Here is a 21,400-nt window from a genome sequence, read left to right on the forward strand (position 1 = left end):
CTGTCTACAAATGTTTGTAGACAGCCTTTCTGGTAGTTTTAGTGGTCAAGGGTTACATTTTCTTCTCTTTCCTTGGTCTTTTTCTTGAGCTTTGACATCATATCATTCTGTGGGCATCATCATCTCCCAAAACGTACTGTATGGTCATTGAAATTCTCAATTTTCTCGGCAATCATCATAATGATCAACCGATCGCTGACCTACTACTGAGCACAGGTCTCCTCTTTGAATGAGAAGGGTTTTAGGCCATAGTCTACCGTGCTTGCGGACTTCTCACACTTTGAGAACATTACGGAGTCCCCTCAGGCATGCCGGTTTATACCTACTTACCTAAATATTTGTGGATGGCGGTAATCACTTAACATCAGGTAACCCGCTTGCTCGTTTGCACGTTATTCATATAAGTACTTAACTGCCGCACCCAGAGTCGCTTAATCATTACTTAAGTTTAGTTAAAACGAAACAGAGCTATATCTCTCCCATAAATCTGTCTCGTTTTAACTCAATCTTAAGTAACGATTAGCGACTCTGAATGCGGCTGTTAACAAAATAAGAAAACTCCATGGTTTGAAAAATATCACTTTATTTCAAAATTGCTAAAAATTACAGAGCACAATTAAGCAGAATGGAATCGATAAATTGAGCAGGTGATTATTTATTATCGATTAATAAAAAAATAAAAAAAGTACGAGCCGGGTTAATTATAATATTTTGGGGTTGCGTAAAAATACCTACATTGAGATAGCGTTTCAGCTGTCGTGAGCGATTTCGATTAAGTATATGAGTGTCTGATCAAAAACCAATACCAATTACATTTTCTAAAAAAAAACCTTTTTGTTGTGATCATGACAAAAATATTGAAAATTGTTAATGATTCATACGGTTTGTTTAAAAAAATCAATATTTTCTATAGTAAAAAGCTCCTTCAAAAATCTAATTCGGATCAAAAACCTAATATTTTAATTTGAAAAACTGTGCAGTAATGTAGGTAACGTATTCATTAACCTCTTTCACGTTATCTGTAAAACTTTGGTAAAACTATTTAGAATGGAAATATTGGTTTTTGATCAGACAAAAACAAAAACACAATACAGGATCTTAATCTAATAGATGTAGCACCTGTAGCATGCAAAGGCGGCCTTATCGCTAAAGCGATCTCTTCCAGGCAACCTTTGACAAAAGGAATCACGAAAGCACGGGTTGGTGCGGCAGCCGAAAATGGCCCTAGGTATTATTATAAATTAGACTACATACACAGTACATTCTAATAATACACAAATATATATAAATACACGGAACAGAAATATATATATATATACCTATAATCTATATACATATCTTTAATATAAGTAGATTATATTTAATATAAGTAGATTCTGCCCGCTGTACGTACTCACGTGGTTAGTCGACAAAAGCCTTAGTTAGTCTAAGCACTTGGGCTTACGTCGCGCGTCGGCTAACCATGTGAATACAGCCGGGAGCATCTATATTTAAGTACATTGAGATAAGGAAAACGATAAGTCTACTTTTGACTGTAAAAGTAGTCTTATCGTTTTGCTTAAGTATCTCAATGTACCTACTATAATACAGGGTGTAACCAGAACGCTAGCAAAAACGAAGACAGGTGATAGTAGTGATACGATACCACAAAAAAAGCGAAAAAATATTTTTAAAAATCCTACATTTTGTAAAAGTTCACGATATATTGCAAATAAAATATGAACATCTGACTGACGCTAGAGGACAACGAACATTGCGTAAGTAGGCCACTCGGAGTCAATGCCGCGTTGGTGGAGCATTGACCCGAGTTTTACATGCTTATACATTGCGGGTTTAAAAATACTATATCACTAAAACTATAAAATGAGGCAATTGGTTATTGTTATTGGATTGTGTCTAGGTAGGTAGTATAACAATAACGCTAGCTAGTTTTTGCCAGCGTTCTGGTTACACTCTGTATAATGTGCTACAAGGACATCGCCCACGGCGACTTTTGATAGCAATACAGCACCGAATATATTGAACACGATCCTAATACGCGACAGTTGCAGTAGCGAGACTCATGGGCGGAGATATGACAGGTCGTGGGGACGCCCCGCACACCCACACAGCCCCCGCGCTAACCCGGTGCGGAATAGCGCGGGAACGTGCAGGTGTGCGCCGCCTTATACCCCGATTGCCATCTCGACCTGTCGCGTACTACAGGTATACAGGCCAGTGAAGCATCGCTGCAGTATCGAGACCTTTTAGTGACTGTATCGTTGCAAAAAGTACCAGTAAGCGATCTCTCCAAATTACTAATCTACACTCAAAAGTCTAAACGTTCCTGGCATTCCAGCGTATTGTTCCGTAAATTGGTCTTTCAGCCTGCATGATTCATTGGTGGTGGCCGAATTCATTTCTCGCAAGTAATTCAAGTGTTCCTCCGATGAAAGCACCTCAGTCCATTCCTCTGGAACATAAATAGAATGTTGTTTTTACCAGCTTCATTATGAATCGGTTTTAGTTAATAGCTGTTAGTACTAGCGGACGCACACGCATTATCGCGGAAACTCTTTGATTTTTTGAAACAAAAAAACAGTCAAGTGCGATTCGGATTCGCATACGAAGGGTTCCGTATCATCGTACAAGAAATCGCAAACCAGTGTAATAAAAAACTAATCGCTCCAATAGCAGTACAACACTGCAAGTTTAGCACGCGGACGGCGCCATTTCGACGTGATTTAGTAACTTGATGTTATTTTTTAATTTTTATTTGTGATGTAGGTATCAGGTCAACGGGAAGTATCATATAGGTATTGATTCCCCGAATTGACAGACACAGCAGACAGATACGGCGGAAAGACAACGAAGTGATCGTATAATGATTTCTTTGTTATTTTTGAGGTACAGCACCCTAAAAATAGTACCCTATATCCCTTTCCCTTTGACACAGAGGAAGCTTTCAATCAAGATTGGTTTAGTGGTTGAATTGTGGAAAGGCAACAGACAGAAAGATACAATTTTGCATTTGTAATAGAAGGTAAGTTGTATAGAAAAAGCAAAATAATACCAACCAACAGTAAATTATACCAACTTTAGAGAGGAGGAGAATTTGGCGTCTGGAAATCTTCAACTCTTTGGTACGGAACCACAGGCTTACGGATAGTGTTATTGTGACGGAAACCTAACAATAAGAAGCTACAGTACGCGACCGAAAGTAATGAACATCGACCTTTAGAAGGAGAAATTTGTAGAGCACTGTCTCTGTCGTTGAGACCGACAAAACGTCATATAGGTATGAGTGACAGAGACAACGCTCTACAAAGCCGAAATATCATTCTAAAGACCGATATACATTTACTTTCGGCCGTGTACTGAATTATAATTTACAAACCTTGAAGGGTTTTTAAAGAGCGTTCTTCACCACCGAAGTCTTTTGGAAGTATTTCTTTTGATATGTACTTATGAAGCTCCTCATGACATTTGTGGACGAAGATCCTACCAGCCACTTTAACACTTAATACTTGTTTCAATATGGTCACCAATGTTTCTACGAATTTCGATGTTGATATTATGTGAATTGCTTTTATTCTCATTCCGTAGCCTTCCTGGAATTTAAGAGGATTTTATATCAACTTTAGGTTAAAGGGGTAAACATGCTAAACTCATATAAAAGTTAGAGCCTTAATAGCTCAAAAGTTAGGAAGCGGACTGAATTCAAAAAAGTTGGCGGTTCAAACCCCATCCGTTGCACTAATTGTCGTACCTACTCCTAGCACTTAGCTTTACGCTTAGTTGGAGGGGAAAGGGGAATATAAGTCCTGATTTAGCATGGCTAAGAAATGTATCAGCAACTTTTTGTTACTAAGATAAACAGAGGAATAGACTTACACTAATATTATATTGTAACTAGCGTATTCCTGCGACTTCGTTCGCGTGGAGTGCATAATTTTCAAACTCCTGTTTTACCCCTTTATGGATTCAATTTTCAAAAATCCTTTCTTAGCGGATGCCTACGTCATAATAGCTATCTGCATGCCAAATTTCAGCCCGATCTGTCCAGTAGTTTATCAAATCTTTACTAAACTCACAAGGTATATGCCTGATGGTACAATCTTTGTAGGATAAAAGAATTGTGAAAATCGGTTCAAATTTGATAGAGTTATGCAGTAAAATCGATAAAAATTCGATCCCTTATCCCGACAAATCCCTAATTGTTTTCGGGATAAAAACTACGCTATATAGTTAACCCGCAGTATCAGCTACCACTGTACTAAATTTCATTTAAATCCGTTCAGTACTTTCGCGTGATGCGCGCACATACAGACAGACAGACCGACAGACAGACAGACAGACAGACAGAAAAAAACTCTATTTACTAAAATTTTCAAAATATATTTAACTAGCTTATGCCCGCGACTTCGTCCGTGTGGACTACACAAATTTTCAACCCCTATTTTACACCCTTAGCATGAGCTTAATAAAATATGTCATACTGCTAATTGCAAAAATATTAACTACAATTTTTTTTATAGACACTTCAAAACTGACAGACTTTCATACAAACTTCAAACCCCTATTTTACCCCTTTAGGGGTTGCATTTTGAAGAATCCTTTCTTACCGGACGCCTACGTTATAATAGCTATCTGCATGCCGCATTTCAGCGTGATCCGTCCAGTAGTTTGAGCTGTGCATTGATAGATCAGTCAGTCAGTCAGTCAGTCAGTCGGTCACCTTTTCCTTTTTATATAATATAGATATACAGAATTTGACCAGTTACACTTTTATTGTAAGTAGGTATAGTTATCTCCGTGGAAAAAGATTGAATAAAACCCTGATATAACCCTATTTTTTTTATAGTCTTTAACTTGCTATGGTAGCAAGCTGAAGTACATACATATTTTGCCCTTAGCACTCTATTATACAACAGGTTCTGCATTAGCTAATTACGGTAATTATTATAAATATACCAGTATTAGCTATATTTATAATGGATATCACTCACGATAGTTTAAATACGGCAATCATGATAAATAACTGACAAAGCAGGGAGAATTATCCAGATAATTGTTGTCATGCAAACATCCATTGCCTTAGAACTCAGAAGGTAAAAGCAGGTGGTAATACCGACAGAAAACCCTACCCCCCTAACTTGGATGGACCCCTTAGATAGATGGTACTAAATATTCATTACTCACAATGTAAATTGACATGGCCTGTCTCAATTCAACAAGGTTTAGTTTCGTCACATAATCCATCAGGTTTGCATCGGTAAAGTCGATGACTATGAAGAATCCACCTACATAGTCATGTATTTTGCCATACTCGGCTAGCTAGAAATAAAAAAAATTTAAACATATTATTTAAATTGAACATCGATTGAAACAAAGTAAGTTAAAACAAAATACATCAAACTAAAACCAAAGTCTTCGAACCGTGCGTGTTGCCAATGATGACATAATAGTTATTACCTATGGACCCGAAACATGGTCGATAACTATGCGCTTCATAAGAAAGCTCAGAATCAGCGGGCGATGGAGAGAGCTATGCTTGCAGTTTCTCTACTTGATCAAATCAGAAATGAGGTGTTTGTGCTTTCTACGTTGTCCCGGCAGGTGTGGGAGCAACGTTTGCCATTCGTTTCCAGTACCGAGGAAAAGATACCGGTTAGGTATGAATACCATACATTGGTAGGCCGATAATGATCATTGGTGCCTCATACCGCGAGCTAACATACACTAGCGCCATCTAGTTTTCAGATCGGGCACTAAAGTTTGTGTACCACTACATTATTAATAATTATAAAGTAGGTAATCGCTTTCACAACCTCATGATAAAACTCTAAAAATATAAATGCCTTACACGAAATGTAACTTACGAGTATGTTATGCCTAAAAAAGTGCAAAATCTGCGACGATTCAAATTCTACGTCGCGGAATTTGCAGACAAATACTCTGCAGTGTTCCTCTGTTAGTTTCGGCAGTGGTAATGTATTTCTGAAACAAAACAATAAAACATTATAAATTATTTAATGTTTTCTCATCTGTCATAATTAGAAGTTAGTATAGTTGGGTTTATTTGCGGAAAAAAGTTAGTGAACCACTCTCTCTGTTACTAATCCCATACAAAATATGATAGAGACTTAAATCACAGTAGGCATAACTATTTTAAGGCACCAACCAATAATAAGCGAAACTATGTTTCTAATGAATTTCGAATGTATTTTGAAAACAATATGTTTGTGATTGGTTGGTGACTCGAAATGGTTAACGCCCACTGAGGTTATTGTCTCTATCTTTTTAGTGGGATTACGTAACAGAGAGAGGGCTATATTAACTGCTTTCCGTGGATAGTGTATACAGGGTTACAGGAAAAGAGGACACGATCCCGTTAGGGGGTTATAGTACAGGACATTAGTTATCAAACGACCACTAAAGTGCTTATGCGAAAGTGTATCGTTTTCGAGTTATTCATTTTTTTATTTTTTTCTTAATAAAGGGGTGTTTGCCATTTTGAAAATTAATAAAAAAAAGGAACAATGTATTTCATCAGATTTTTTTTATAATAAACTACAAAAAAATAAACAATAAACAGTTATAAAACAAGAAAAATCTTCAAGAATTTTAAAATTACAGCCCAAAAACTGTACAAGTTTTCGATTTTTAAATTTAATTCTTGGAATAACTTGCAAATTTTCTGTAAAAATTACTATGGCACTTATCCTGCGGATTATGTTAAAAACATCTACGTTTCGTTAGCTATCCATTGGTACAAAAAGATTACAAAAAAAACATGAAATCAAGAAAAAATTACACAACAAAGAGACCAGGTAGAAAATTCTAACAAATGCTTTTGCCAAAGAATTAAATCAGAATCAATGTAAAAATGAGTTTAATGCAAAATCGTTAAAGATTATTTTTCAATGAGGTCAAAAGGTAATATAAAATCAGTCAAGTGCGAGTCGGGCTCGCACACGAAGGGTTCCGTACCATCGTACAAGAAATAACACTTTTTTTTTTTTTTTTTATGGCGGCCATTTTGTATTTGTTGTTATAGCGGCTATAAAAATACACATACAGTCTGTCTGTCTATCATCTATTTACAGCTCACCCGGTCCACTGATGTTGATGAAAGGTACAGAGATAAGATGCCCGAGACGGACATAGGCAAGACTTTATCCTGTAAAATGAAAAAGTTCCCTCGGGATTTTCAAAAAACCTAGATTCACGCGGAAGTCACGGGCATCATCTAACTTTTAGCCCAAAAAGGCAAAGTCTAGAAACTGGTGGGTGGTGGGAAACCTTTGCATAGTCTAGATTTTAGATTAATTAAACTTATAATTATGCTTATCATACTGTTCTGAGGAAGATTAAAAGTTAGCATAATATTGTATTGTTAGGTACTTACGTAACTTTATACAAGTGCTCAAAATCAGTTTTAGGGTTATAAGCTCCGAAAAATTGTGGCAGCAAAGTTCTCATAGTGCATATTTTGTCCATTTGTGTCTTGGCGCGCTCTATTGACCCCTTGCATCCGAGTATTGTTGTCTCCAAATATGAGCCCTCTGTAAAAAGTGAAAAAAGTTAAATTGGTTCAGAAATCTCGGACAAATTGGTGTAAGTAGTATTATTAAAAAATATTGAGTGCATAAGAGTGTACCTACAATTATTATTAGGTATGCGTTTACTTCGTACGTACAGATTTCCCGGCTGAGTTTGTTGTGGGCTCTTTGACGTAGGCATCCGCTAATATACGATTTTTGAAAATTCAACCCTAAGGGGGTGAAATAGAGATTTTAAATGTGTGTTTAAAACACGCGGACAAAGTGGCGAGCATAAGGTAGTCTTTGATAATCGCGAAAATAATACATACGGGTAGAATACATAACCTTTTTTTGTAATCGGTTAAAAATACCTCGACTTCGTTTCCGATGGCCAATAGCCGACTATGTCTACGAACTTACTCGAGAGTAGGTATACCTACTATGTTGGAAAAATACGCATCAAAATAATTCCAGAAGTTTTTTGGAAAATCATAACAAACAATTTTTTAGATCTCCAAACGCATGTATCGTCATCGTTGTGAGAAACAAAAAGTTTGAATAGGTTTTTTGTAATAATAGCGAGTTAAATACCGGGTCAGTCTCCTTACTAATGTAGGTATGTTTCGACTGAGTGAAGACGAGCGAAGCGGAGCATAGACAATAGACATGTTTCTAAAGGTACGTACACATCTGATTGATGAATGCGTCGCGAATGCGCCTGTTTACGCGCCTGACGTAGACATTCCGGTAAGAAATGATTTTTGAAAATTCAACCCCTAAGGGGATAAAATAGAAATTTGAAATTTGCGTAGTCCCCGGGGACGAAGTCGTGGGCATAAGCTAGTTATTAATAGGTAATAAAATACTTAGTGGACACTTATAATGAAAGCAGCCGCGTTATCGTCCAACATCACGTAAAGCAGTTTTATAACTGAGGGATATACCATGCGCGCGATCAGCAAGCGTGCAAAATGCGCGCTGTACGCGCGCATTATGCGAGCCTTACATAATTTGTCAAAGTCAAATCATTTACTCAAAGTAGATTGTTGTAGTTGTTGTTGCATTTGTAAGATGACTTACTTAAAACTAAATCTACGACGGTTCCAAACGCGCTTAGGTCTGAAAAGAGCACATAACAAACTCAGAATTGTAACTGAAGAGGCTCACGAAACAGTTGCATTAACTGCACGCGTCACGCAAGTGCTGCACGAGTGTTGTGGATTGGCGGCGCATTCACCAGATGTGTACGCACCCTTAGTTTATAAAGTAGTTATAAGCAGACAAGTTTATTATTTATAAAAAGTTTCCTAAATCTACTCAAAAAAGGTAAGGTCTCCTATAACGAAAATATTTAAACAACGGTCTGACCTGAGGGTTCAAGTGAAATTCCAGAAGCGTTAGAGTATGTTGACCTAGCAGGTAGGTATGCTAAAACCACAAAAAGTGCAAAGTCAACCATCAGAAGACATGTTTTAACGACATAATCTATTGCTTGGAATAGTTGCATAAAAATGAGCTAGTTTTTTAACTGACTTCCAAAAAGGACGTGGTTCTCAATTCTGCCCGTTTTTTTTAATGTATGTACACCAATATTTTTTTAAAGGTTTCTGGATCGATTTGCAAATATTTTTTAATCCACAGGGGATGTTTTCGTGGTGGTCCCATAAAAATAACTGGATCCAGATCCTTAATCCTGATGCTGCAGGGTTACTGTCCGCCTAAGAAATCAAGATTCAGGAAGTGTTCATAGTGAATTAATATTATTTTAAGTGCCAAGTATAGACTACATCATTGAACTTCGGATCCCGACTCCTTAACTTTGATGCTGAAAGGTACTGAACTCCTAACCCGTGGAGATTCGGGAAATCATGATGGTGAAGTTATATTATAGGTATCAAACAACGACTTCATGACTACACTCCAATTCCGAACTCCTCAAACGTGATGATGCAGGGTACAGCACTCCTAAACTATAGAGATTCAGAAACTGTTCCTGGTGAAAATAATATTGTAAATGCCGAGCATAGACTTTGTTATTGAATTTCAAGTTCCAACTCTTCAATCCTGATGCTGGTACTGAACTCCTTAACCGTGTGGATCTGGAAAATTTTGCTAGGGAATTGGTATTTTAGGCACCAAGCAATGACCTCTTACACTAAAAAGCTTAAAATAAAAAATCTTTAAAAAACTGACTTCCAAAACTACTACAAAGAAAAAAAAATGTTTTTGTTTCACGTGTACCATGTCGTATGAAATCGGGCGAGCATAACAAAAGATACTAAAAATCTTAGCGTTAAGCTCGCCCGACTTCAACGTGTAGAAACAAATTTTTTTTTTTACTTTGTAGTGGTTTTGGAAGTCGGCTTTTCATTTTTTTTATTTGCACTATAAAAAAATTTATATTTATTTCTAATTTTTTTCTATCCATCCGATCTATCTATCTGATCTTCGAAACGAAACGAGGACGTAACTGTTTTCGACGGGACGTTCGCCTGCAGGTGGGGGCCTATGCAAGGAGTGATCCCAGTAAAACAAAGGGTCCGTACGGGATTCTTAATTAACCTAAATCCACGAGGAAGAAATTTGTTCATACAAAAATTAAGACTGTATTTGTAGTTCAAAGGTTTTTATGAAAAGGTTCTGATGAAGATAAAAATTCCACTGACATTATAAGGCAGTATTTAACAACCGCAAAGGGTAGGATAGGGTAAACGCTAGCTACCCAAGGGCTTCAATAAAGAATCTAATATCACTCAAGTCGGGGCCCAACAATTGCGCCTCATGAATTTTAACGAGACATTTTCTTTGCGACGCCTAAAGTGATCCGGTGCTTAATACAGCACCTGAGGAGCGCGAAGTGTAGACGATTATAGTAAGAAGGCAATTTTGTGCATTGTATATTTTAAAATAAATTCCGAGACAATTTACCCGCAAGACGAAACGGTTACGGACGTCTACTAAAATGATGCTGGCTCTACATAAACGAGCTGGGAAACTGGAGGGATTTTTTTTTACGGACGACCCTTAGTTACTACCGCACCACAGTCGCACACGTGTGTGTGAGTGTGTGTGTGTGTGTGTGTGTGTGTGTGTGCGTGTGTGTGTGAGTGTGTGTTTGTTACTCTTTCATGCAAAAACTACTGAACGGATTTGGCACTGGGAATGGAAATAGATTATAGCCCGGATTAGCATACTTATAAGCTGGCATATAGATGAAAAAAAAAATACTTAAGGGCAACTTTTTATCACAAAAAAATCAAAGAGTTCCCACGAGATTTAAAAAAAACCTGTATTCAAGCGAACGAAGTTGCTGGCATCAGCCTGTAATAAAATATTACGTAAGTACAATGTACAAACATCTTTAACTAGCCATATTGCAAGCCAAAGTAAACGCCTTTTATAAAAAAACTGACCAAGTGCGAGTCAGACTCGTGCACCGAGGGTTCCGTACCACAATATTATTCTGTCGTCATTTTGGACGATAAATCAAAATCTTCTGTTTTAGAATGTACAAATAAAGCCCTTTCATATTATGATACCCCACTCAGTATATATTAATCTCAACTTTGAAAGTTGAAAATACTAATTATTTGTTAATGAACACATTTAATTTTTTTTTCTGTGATGTTACCACAAATTCACGGTTTTCGGATTTGTTCCTTTACTTGTGCTATAAGACCCTATCTGCCAACTTTCATGACTCAGTCAGGTCAACGGGAAGTACCCTATAGGTTTTCTTCACAGAGACGACAGACGGACAGACGGACAGACGGACAGACGGACAGACGGACAGACAGACAGACGGACTTACAGACAGACAGACAGACAGACAACAATAGTGATCCTATAAGGGTTCCTTTTTTCCTTTTGAGATACGGAACCCTAAAAATACTAACAATACACGCTAAGAAATCTTCATAGCAAACTTGGGAAGCACCACAGTCCACTTGTTTTCCTTTTTCTCATTTTCTTTAATTTAAACTTCTAAATTACCTTTTGCGAAACGTTACCAAATAAATCTCACTCTCTTTGACAAAAAAGCCATGTAATTTTTCGTTAGCGTCAACTGCTTCTTTTTCTAATTTAAAGCCTGCATTTTTCGTCAATTTGTAATTAGGTCCAGCTAACGCTGTTACTGGTATATTTGTAGAGTTATGTTAACGGTAAAAAGTAACGATAAAAATAACGATACTTATACAGTCATTAACTTTATCTAGGCACCATACCTACTGGTGAAGGTGACAATAATATAATATATACATAGGTAATTATACACCTATCTCTTTGCAAAGATACCGTACCCTCTCTTCGCTCTCTCTCTCTCTCTCTCTCTCTCTCTCTACACACACACACACACACACACACAAACATACACAAACGCATGTTGTGAATACTAGATGTTTGTTTAGTAAATTGACTGTTGTAATATTATTATATTGTAAAGCTTGCTTAAATTATTTGGTCTCTTCAAAATACTGTTATCTTCAAACTTACTGTAATATTAATAATTAATTAATAGTTACTTTTAAGGGAACCGTTAAACCAAATTGTAATCCTATTTGGCCTTATTTTAGTACTAGATGATGCCCGCGACATCGTCCGCGTGGATTTAGGATTTAAAAGTCCCATGGGAACTCTATGATTTTCTAGGATAAAAAGTAGCCTATGCCCTTCCCCGGGATGCAAACTATCTCTGTACCCGTATTCGTAGGTATGTGGGAGTTTCTTTATTCCACCATAACTTCTAAATGCCTGAACAGATTTTGATGTATAGGGTATCATTACATCATCGCGGAACTTTTTGAAAAAAAAAAAAACAATATAAAAAGGCAGTCGTATGTTTAGTATTCTCTAAACAAAAGTTATAACCTATAATAATGTCACTCTGCTTGTCTGTTTGTCTCTCTGTCTATCTGTCTGCGTGTTACGGGTCTCTACTCTCCAGCTCGTAGACGAAATGAGTTACTAACCTGAAATTTTGGTATAGAATGTTAACCCGAAATATTTAATAGAAATTTAGTTGAGATTTCTTCAGGGGGTTCTCATATTAAGGTGCCGGATTTTTTTTTCACTCACCCTAACATGTGGGGTTTCATAGTCTAGAAATCGTTGAGTAGAATACGAACATATTTTTATCCTTAACAAATAAAGAAATAGGGGGGGCATCAAAATTATTAGTTTTAGACCATTTTTGTGAAGGGTCTATCTTAAAAACTAAAGTAGTTAGAAATGTGAAATTTAGATATATTATGTACCATACCCTACTTTATTTAATACAGTAAATACTGAAAAGAACTTTTCATAAAGTAGTTTGTAAGCTGTAACCAAAACATAACTATGTACAGAACCTAAAAACAGTGAAGCACTTAATAGGTTTTTTATGCGACCACCTTGAAGGTAACAAAGTTCATCAGAAACTAGAGTTTTAATAACCGATATAAAAGAAGATTATTATCATCATAATTATTTGTAATTACACAGCCTAAATAATAAGTATATTATTTACAGACGCAATAATTATCACAATAAAAATTAAGGATATTATTGTCATTGGCCTTCTCATGCAGAGTGATTTTATCAATAAATTATTATTTAAGTACCTTCCTACCAATTTACCTAATACGTAGTATTTTTTATTTTTTTACTTTGATGAAAAATAAATTAGTTTTTTTTAATTTTTTATAAATAATGTTTACGACGTTTATTACGATAATGGTGTAAACTCTCTAGAGTTTTTCTGTACACCATATCGTAGTGATCGTAGTGTAATCTATATATATAAAAGGAAAAGGTGACTGACTGACTGACTGACTGACTGATCTATCAACGCACAGCTCAAACTACTGGACGGATCGGGCTGAAATTTAGCAAGCTGATAGCTATTATGACGCAGGCATCCGCTAAGAAAGGATTTTCGAAAATTCAACCTCTAAGGGGGTGAAATAGGGGTTTTAAATTTGTGTAGTCCACGCGGACGAAGTCGCGAGCATAAGCTAGTAAGTATATAAAACAACAATTCTACAAAAATAATGAAAAACACACAATTAATTAGTTATAGTAATTACATTTACTTAATACAAAGTATATGTTAAGTATTTATAACTACAAATTATCAAGATTAAAATTAAATAAGTATTTACGAAATAAGTAACTAAAACTTATCGAGTTAAATGTGGGTAAGTCTGAAATAAACCGCCCAAGTGCAAGGCAGACTCGCGCATCGAGGGTTCCCTACTACAGAAGAAGAAAAACGGTATAAGAATCACTTTTCGTACGAACGAAATGAGCTTACTGATTTCTAGTAGATTGCGTTTTTACCTACTAAATATAAGTTTTAAAATATCCTACATTTGGTTCAATGTTGTTAGTTATAAATATTGTTATTTAGCTTTTAATAAGATATGTGTGACGTGTAGATACCTAATGTTAACGGCTTCGGTATACGGAAAAACTCAAGCTTCGAGTTTATGATTATACCTGAATTTGTGTAACCTGTAAATATTTTTTCTTAAATAAATATATTTTTTATTATTTATTATTATTATTATTAGTGTCCGCGAATAATAAATACCGCTCAATCACGATTGACCAACTATTTGTTATTAAAGTAATTTATACCTACTTAAAGAAAAGTATATTTTTTATTTTTATTTAAGTAAACTTTTACAAGTACTTTTGAGTCGTCAAACGCATATTTTATCTACCTGTGGAGTGCCTTTCCTACCGAGAAGAACCAGCAAGAAACTCGGTGGTTACTTTTAAAGATCAATTGCCAATTTATGCCATATTTAAAACGTTATTGCAGACCCACGCGTTGCTGGAGCAATGAGTAAATGAGGTGAGGTAAGTTTTACACTGCAATTTTTAAGTATCTTTGACTAGATCATCATTAGTAACTATCTCAAGATCGAAATGACTTATTAATTACACAAAATAAGATTTTTTCGCCACAGACCATATTATTTTGGAATCTAATAGTACGTTAAGAGTTATGCTCTATTAATAATAATGGCAGTTTAAGCAAAATACTTAATGCCTTTTTCGTAATTAATGGCATTTTCGTAACTTAGAAGTGGTCTGACCTCAGTGCATCTTAACGGATTTTTCTCTGCGGTTTCCAAGCAGAAGTAGGTGAAACTTATATTTCAATATAAGTTATAACTACTACAATATACCTTGTAATAATCTAGCAAAAATGCAAACAATAAAGATTATTATTATGTTCATACTGGTACTGATTCTGAGTGCAACTAAAATTTAGAGTAGGTATTCGCATCTTGTGTAATACCAAGTAAAAAGAAACGGACAGACGAACCTAATTTAATTTGGAACTGTCAAATCTCGTGGCTTTAGCTGCCAGGTCGCAAACCTATTGATTAAAATTTTAACGTGCATTAAATAAAATTTTCTTTTTATATTTAAAATTCGGATCACGTCCCTCGAAAAAAACAATAGAATCGACGCCATATTATTTCGATTGGATAATAGTAAAATATCAATTGATTTAAAATCCTCTGCCGTCCCGTCCGCCGATTTGCGCCCTTAGTTCTGACGAAAATAATTAATTGACCTCGCCATTTCACAAAAATATACTAAATGTTATTGCAAAAGTGTATAAAATAACTATATCCTACCTATTTCAATATTTTTTGTACAAATACAAGGCGATTATTTAACCTACACCAAAGCAGTCGTAAAAATAAAAATGAGGAAACAATTACGATTTCCGCTTTGCAAAATTAGGTAAAGCTTAAAATCAATACTTAGTATTATGCAGATAAATAAATGAAATTATTAATAAAAAACCACAGATTTATCTATAGACAAGCGGATGCCCACGACTTTTTTCGCGTGGATGTAGGTTTTAAAAATTCTATGAGAACTATTTGATGTTTCGTGATAAAAAGTTGCCTATGTCACTCTCCAGGTCTTTCTCTATTACCCGTGTACAAATGACCTCAATCCTCCGGGAACTGTTTCATTTTTAGGGTTCCGTACCCCAAATGGAAAAACGGAACCCTTATAGGATCACGTCTTGTCTGTCTGTCTGTCCGTCTGTCGGTCTCTCAAGAAACCTACAGGGTACTTCCCGTTGACTTAGAATCATGAAATTTGGCAGGTAGGTGTGTCTTATAGCAGACATAAGGGGGAAAATCTGAAAACCGTGAATTTATGGTTACATCACACAAAAAAATAGCCATACTTTTAACATGACAGTTAAACCCATAGAATAATAGAATAGAATTAAAATGGCGCGTGAAAAGTCATTTTGTACGAACTATAATATTTTTAAAGCCCAATTATAATGTTAAAAAAAGGCTTCGAAAAGTTTAAAATTAACATTTCTTAAGTACAATAATATATAAATACAATAAATAATCTCTATGAAAAACGCTATTGCTAATTATTGTATTATGCTATTAATAAGTACGGAATTAACTAATTCTTTTGGTAGTTAAAGTGCTCTAATGCAAATGCGTACATCGTAGCGTGACCGACTAAATGTGCCGACTAGTTTTAAAATAAGACATAAAAAACCGGTCAAGTGCGAGTCGGAATTGCTCACGAAGTGTTCCGTACCATCGCACAAGAAATTTTAAACCAGTATAGTAAACATTATGCAAGATGACCTGCTAAATTTCATGATTCTATGCCAACGGAAAGTACCCTATAGGTTACAACCCGGGTATCTTTAAAAATAAGAGTGAATAGGCATCTTCTAGGTAAACGCGTCCATCTTAGGCCACATCATCACCTTCCATCAGGTGAGATTGTGGTCAAGCGTTTGCCTATAATGAATTTTAAAAAAGGTTTCTTGACAAACACGACAGACAGGTAGCGAAGTGATCCTATAAGGTTTCCTTTTACAGTTCTTGCAATTCACGAAGACGAGTGAACTTTACTTGTGGTTACGTCGTTTACTTGGGCATTGTGTGCGTGCATGTCGAACCAATCAGTCGCACGAGCAAACACTCACAAACGCACACATTTAGTCTTACCGACATGAGCCACTCGTCTTCGGCAAAAACTATCTATATCCTTTTGAAGTACGCCGGTACGGAACCCTAAGAACCAAAAAAGTTACAAGAGATCTATTCAATAATTATACTAGGAAAATTTTGAAGGAAAAAAATGCATGGGTAGGTAATTTGTCTGTGTTTCTGTTGCTATTTTTCATGTAGAGCTTTTAGAGATAAGTAATTAGAGTTCGTAATACTTATTAGTTATTATTATTTTTGTCTAGTCTTACTACTCAATATTATATAAATACATAATAAAGTGTGTTTGTAGGTCGATTTTCCGTTTTTCACGCAGCAGGAGCAAACCAACGCATCGACGTTATTTTTGTTTTAGGGTTCCGTACCCAAGGGAACGCCAACGGAACCCCATTTCTAAGCATCCGCCGCTGTCCAGCTGTATCACATAAACCGTAATAGATAGAGTTGAAATTTCATCAGAGTGTGGTGACAGGTCGAGATGGCAATCGGGTTATGAGGCGGGGGGACGCCCCGCACTCCCGCACGTCACCCGCGCTATCCCGTACAGCGCGGGGGTCATGCGGGTGTGCGGGGCGTCCCCACCCCGATTGCTATCTTGACCTGTCGCGTACGCCGTCGGTATTGTTAATTTGTTGATCCGCCCCTTGAATAAATCCCTATGTTGTAATCTAGTGGAAACACCGCCGATACAAATTGATTCCACAGTTTGCATTACGGAGAAAAAGGGTACCCATTAGATCAAATTGGACTTTTTGAAGTCGAATCGCCTGATAATATTAGCTGTATCAAGAAGGCCATTTCAGTTTCAGTAAAGAAAAGCAAATAATAGATGCACATGACAATGCGATAGGCAAGTAAATCGAATTAGGTATACCCTACTATAAGTCAATGAGGTATAAGGACCTACCTAACTTTATTGTTCTTTGACCAGTCTGGCTTCATATTTTCAATCTAGTTTTAATAGGCTAGACTCTATTTGACTCTGACTTCTATAATACATTTAAATACCATAAAAAGATAATCAAAACATTGTAGCACGTTTTGCTTTGCAAACCCCTATTTTATCCCCATAGTGATTGAATATTCAAAAATCCTTTCTTAGCGGATATCTAAGTCATAATAGCTATTTACATGCCAATTAATTTCAGCGCGATCCGTCCAATAGTTTGAGCTGTGTGTTGATAGATCAGTTCAGTCAGCCAGCTTTTTCTTATTTATAAATTAGGTTATTTTCTTATGACTCTCACAGGAACTCTTTGCTATGCTAGGACAAAAGTAGCATAATATTATGTCCTTTTCTGGGAATCTGTCTCTGCACCCGTCAAAAACGGTTAAACAGACAGGCCGTGAAAAGCTAGCAGTCTGCAGATAGACACACTTTAGTATTTATTTTAATTTAGTATGTAGGAAATATGGAAGTATCGATAAGATGTCAAAAGTCAAATAATTTATTTAAAATCCACACTAATATTATAATGTGAAAGTGTGCCTGTCTGTCTGTCTGCTAGCTTCACGGCCCAACAGTTTAACCGATTTAGATAAAATTTGATACAGAGTTAGCTTACATCTCCAAGAAGGATATGGCTACTTTTTATCGCGGAAAATTAAAGAAATCCCCCGGGATTTTTAAAAGCCTAAATCCACGCGGATGAAGTCACGGTAATAAATTACACTTTTTGATGGTCGGTTGTTGTATTTGTAAGATGATATACCTAGTGGTAATACTGATAATCCATTTTTACGCGAACTTAAAACTAAAGCTACAACTAAATGTCGTTTGGTCGGTCTCAACGACAGGGACAACTCTCTTCAAATCTGCTATCTCCTTCTAAAGGTCGATGGATTACATTCGGCCGCGTATTGAACTTGGTTGAACTGCGAGATATAACGGGTCGCCTCATTCATCAGACATTATAAAAACACCTCATGTTATAAAACAGGTGATGTAAAGCTTAAATTTTTACTAATAACATTTTCTGATAATTGGGTATTTGACTACATCAAAAATAAATTATTTCTCAGTGATTATTAAATAGAGGGTCTTCCAAAATACGTAAAATCCACGTCTTTTGTTGGTTTTAAGTGTAATAACCATTTTAAATTATCGATTAAACTAAAAAAAAGCACGTCAAATGATTGTGACGTCACACACCGGTATTTCATAGAATCTAAGCGCGCGTTTTGATGTTTTTATAAAAAGTTACTGATTTGACTAGTTGTCAAATACCGTATTTACTGATAATACATTTGAACTCGCTTGCTTTAACGGATTTTTTAAACTCCCGCGGGAACTTTTTGGTTTTCCGGGATGAAAGTATCCTATGTTTGTATTCAAAAAGCAAGCTATTTCCGTGTCGCATTTCATCAAGATTGGTAGGTTGAGCCGTGAGAAGGAAAAATATAGATAGACAGCTAGACGACATTCTTAATTAAATAGTGGGTATGGATAAATTGCAGCTTTTATTTTAATAGTTCGTCTTCGCCGGCATTCCAACCAATATTCATCGTAGAGTAAATCATTTTTATGGGCAGTTCGATACGATTCTACGACGTGATTCCAAAGGATATAATATAACCGATCTTCTTTCTGATAGGAAATTCAAAAGTAAAATAAAAGAAATTTTAATTAAAAAAGTTATTACAATATTAATGATTATAATTATTATTATAGATGATAAAAACGCATGGAAAATATAGCACTGCACAAGCTATTCAACGAGCTAGGATAAAAATTATGTACATAATGTACTTGCAATATAACATTTTATTATTATGTTGACATGAAAATTATGTACTTGCTTGAGTATCTATCGCTTCCTTTTTTAATAGTATATTTATGACATTTTAATTACGAATACTATTTGATTTTTAATGACAAGGTGCTTGGGTACTTAGTAATTTTTATGCCATTTTTAACTAGTATTATCTAAATTCTATGCCATATTTTGTATACTTATTTTATTATTGTGTTGTACTATGCTTATCTGACTTTCGTAAGCGCTTGTATAAGTCTTAATCGAAAAATAAATAAATACAATACAAATACAAATATTGATAATATAATTTGGCGCAGATCTCTGCACATAGAGCTCGAATATTCTGGAGTCAGATACAACTACTTTCACGTTACAATCGCGCGAAAATATTATTTTACCCTCATAGGAAAGCAAAAATAAACGCAGGAAAAGTCGAGAACGACAACTAATAGATCCATAGTAATAGTAATAATAATAGTAATAGTGATAATAATATATTTATATTAATAGTAATATAGTAATAGTAATAGTATAACATCTGCCCTCAAAGACGTTGCTACCGTGATGACCACGACCACTCTGCCAAGAGTGATATACGACGAAGAAGAAGAAGAATAGTAATATTAATAGTAATCCATACTTCCATACCAATAGTATAAATGCGAAAGTGTCTGTCTGTCTGTCTGTCTGTCTGTCTGCTAGCTTTTCACGGCTCAACCGTTCAACCGATTTTGACGAAATTTGGTACAGAGATAGCTTGCATCCCGGGGAAGGACATAGGCATACTTTTTATCCCGGAAAATTTAAGAGTTCCCACAGGATTTTTAAAACCCTAAATTCACGCATACGAAGTCGCGGGCATCATCTAGTAATATTATACATGCGAAAGTATGCCTGTCTGTATGTGTATCTGTATGTCTGCTAGCTTTTCATGGCCCAACAGTTTAACCAATTTTGATGGGTATAGAGTTAGCTTACACCCCGGGGACGGACATAGGCTAATAATTACACGTGGGGCATCATCTAGTATGTAATAAAAATTAAGTAAGTAACAAAATACTTACTGAAATCCTTCTTATTGAAATGTGATTGTTTCTGTATCCATTCGTTTAGAATATCCACAGCATCTTTCATGCTCCCAGGCTTGTCCAATCCAAATTCTTTGCGAACGTACTGCAATGTATCTGGCTTGGTCTCGAGGATCTTGTCTTTGGGTAGGAACTCCATTTTGGCTACAAAACCACACGGCTCGATCGCATTGACTGGACTGAGCCAAGATATCACTTACACGCACCTCCTTGATCGAGAAATGTAAAGACTGTAGTGATTATTATCAGGTTTGGGCACTTTATTATTTCGCGAATCCTTGTGCATGGTTCAAAAACCTTTCGGTTTTGATGGCATGTGTTGTTCGTGTCTCTTTCTTTAGTAACAACATGTTTGCCCTTGCCCCGATTTACTTTTACAAAATGGTGTAAATATGAATACCTACTTAGGTAATTTTAATATTATTACGATGCATGGTGTGGGTGCATCAAGCGGAAGCGGAAAAGGTGTGAAAAATCCATATTACGAATATAGGTACGTCATATATCAATAATCAATAATATAATAATTATTATAAATGCGAAAGTGTGTTAGTTTGTTGGTTTGTTGATTTATTGGTTAATTGGATTGTTGGTTTGTCCTTCAATCACGTCGCAACGCTGCAACGGATTGACGTGATTTTTTGCATGGGTGTAGTTAAAGACCTGGAGAGTGACATACGCTACTTTTTATCCCGGGAAATCAAAGAGTTCCCGCAGGAATTTAAAAACGTAAATCCACGCGAACGAAGTCGCGGGCATCAGCTAGTCAATAATAATTTCATAGTAAATTCAAGTGTATTTATTTATTTATTTGGTTGTTGCTTCTCTACAGCTCACCTACTAAACCGATATCAACAAATTCATACTATCAATCAATCAATACTTATAATAAAACTGTAACAGGTCAAATTCTGTACATTGAAGATATTTTGAAAATATACTTATAATAAAACTGTAACAGGTCAAATTCTGTACATTGATACAAGATATTTTGAAAATTTTTTTTCGAGGGCACTCTATAATCGATACTG

General features: G+C 35.8%; 1 protein-coding gene across 1 annotated transcript; it reads right to left on the reverse strand.

Moving 5' to 3' along the window:
- Window positions 1-572: 572 nt before the first annotated feature.
- Window positions 573-20,673, reverse strand: LOC117984936 (uncharacterized). Its single transcript, XM_034971612.2, has 6 exons — window positions 20,346-20,673; window positions 7,391-7,547; window positions 5,862-5,979; window positions 5,182-5,316; window positions 3,377-3,590; window positions 573-2,452 (listed from the first exon to the last, which is right to left on the reverse strand). The coding sequence occupies exons 1-6, from the start codon at window positions 20,506-20,508 to the stop codon at window positions 2,298-2,300; spliced, it is 942 nt and encodes a 313-aa protein (XP_034827503.1). The 5' UTR covers window positions 20,509-20,673; the 3' UTR covers window positions 573-2,297.
- Between the last annotated feature and the right edge of the window lie 727 nt (window positions 20,674-21,400).

The sequence above is a fragment of the Maniola hyperantus genome, chromosome 9 (genome assembly GCF_902806685.2).
Source record: "Maniola hyperantus chromosome 9, iAphHyp1.2, whole genome shotgun sequence".
Taxonomy (NCBI): Eukaryota; Metazoa; Arthropoda; class Insecta; order Lepidoptera; family Nymphalidae; genus Maniola; species Maniola hyperantus.

Bases quoted from the DNA above. Each gene is read 5' to 3' on its own strand.
- LOC117984936 (XM_034971612.2), bottom strand. From the start codon at position 20,508: ATGGAGTTCCTACCCAAAGACAAGATCCTCGAGACCAAGCCAGATACA. The intron at 7,548-20,345 runs GTAAGTATTTTG...CACTTTTTACAG, and splicing joins TTTCAATAAGAAGGATTTCA to AGGGCTCATATTTGGAGACA. The intron at 5,980-7,390 runs GTAAGTACCTAA...GTTTTGTTTCAG, and splicing joins GAGCACTTGTATAAAGTTAC to AAATACATTACCACTGCCGA.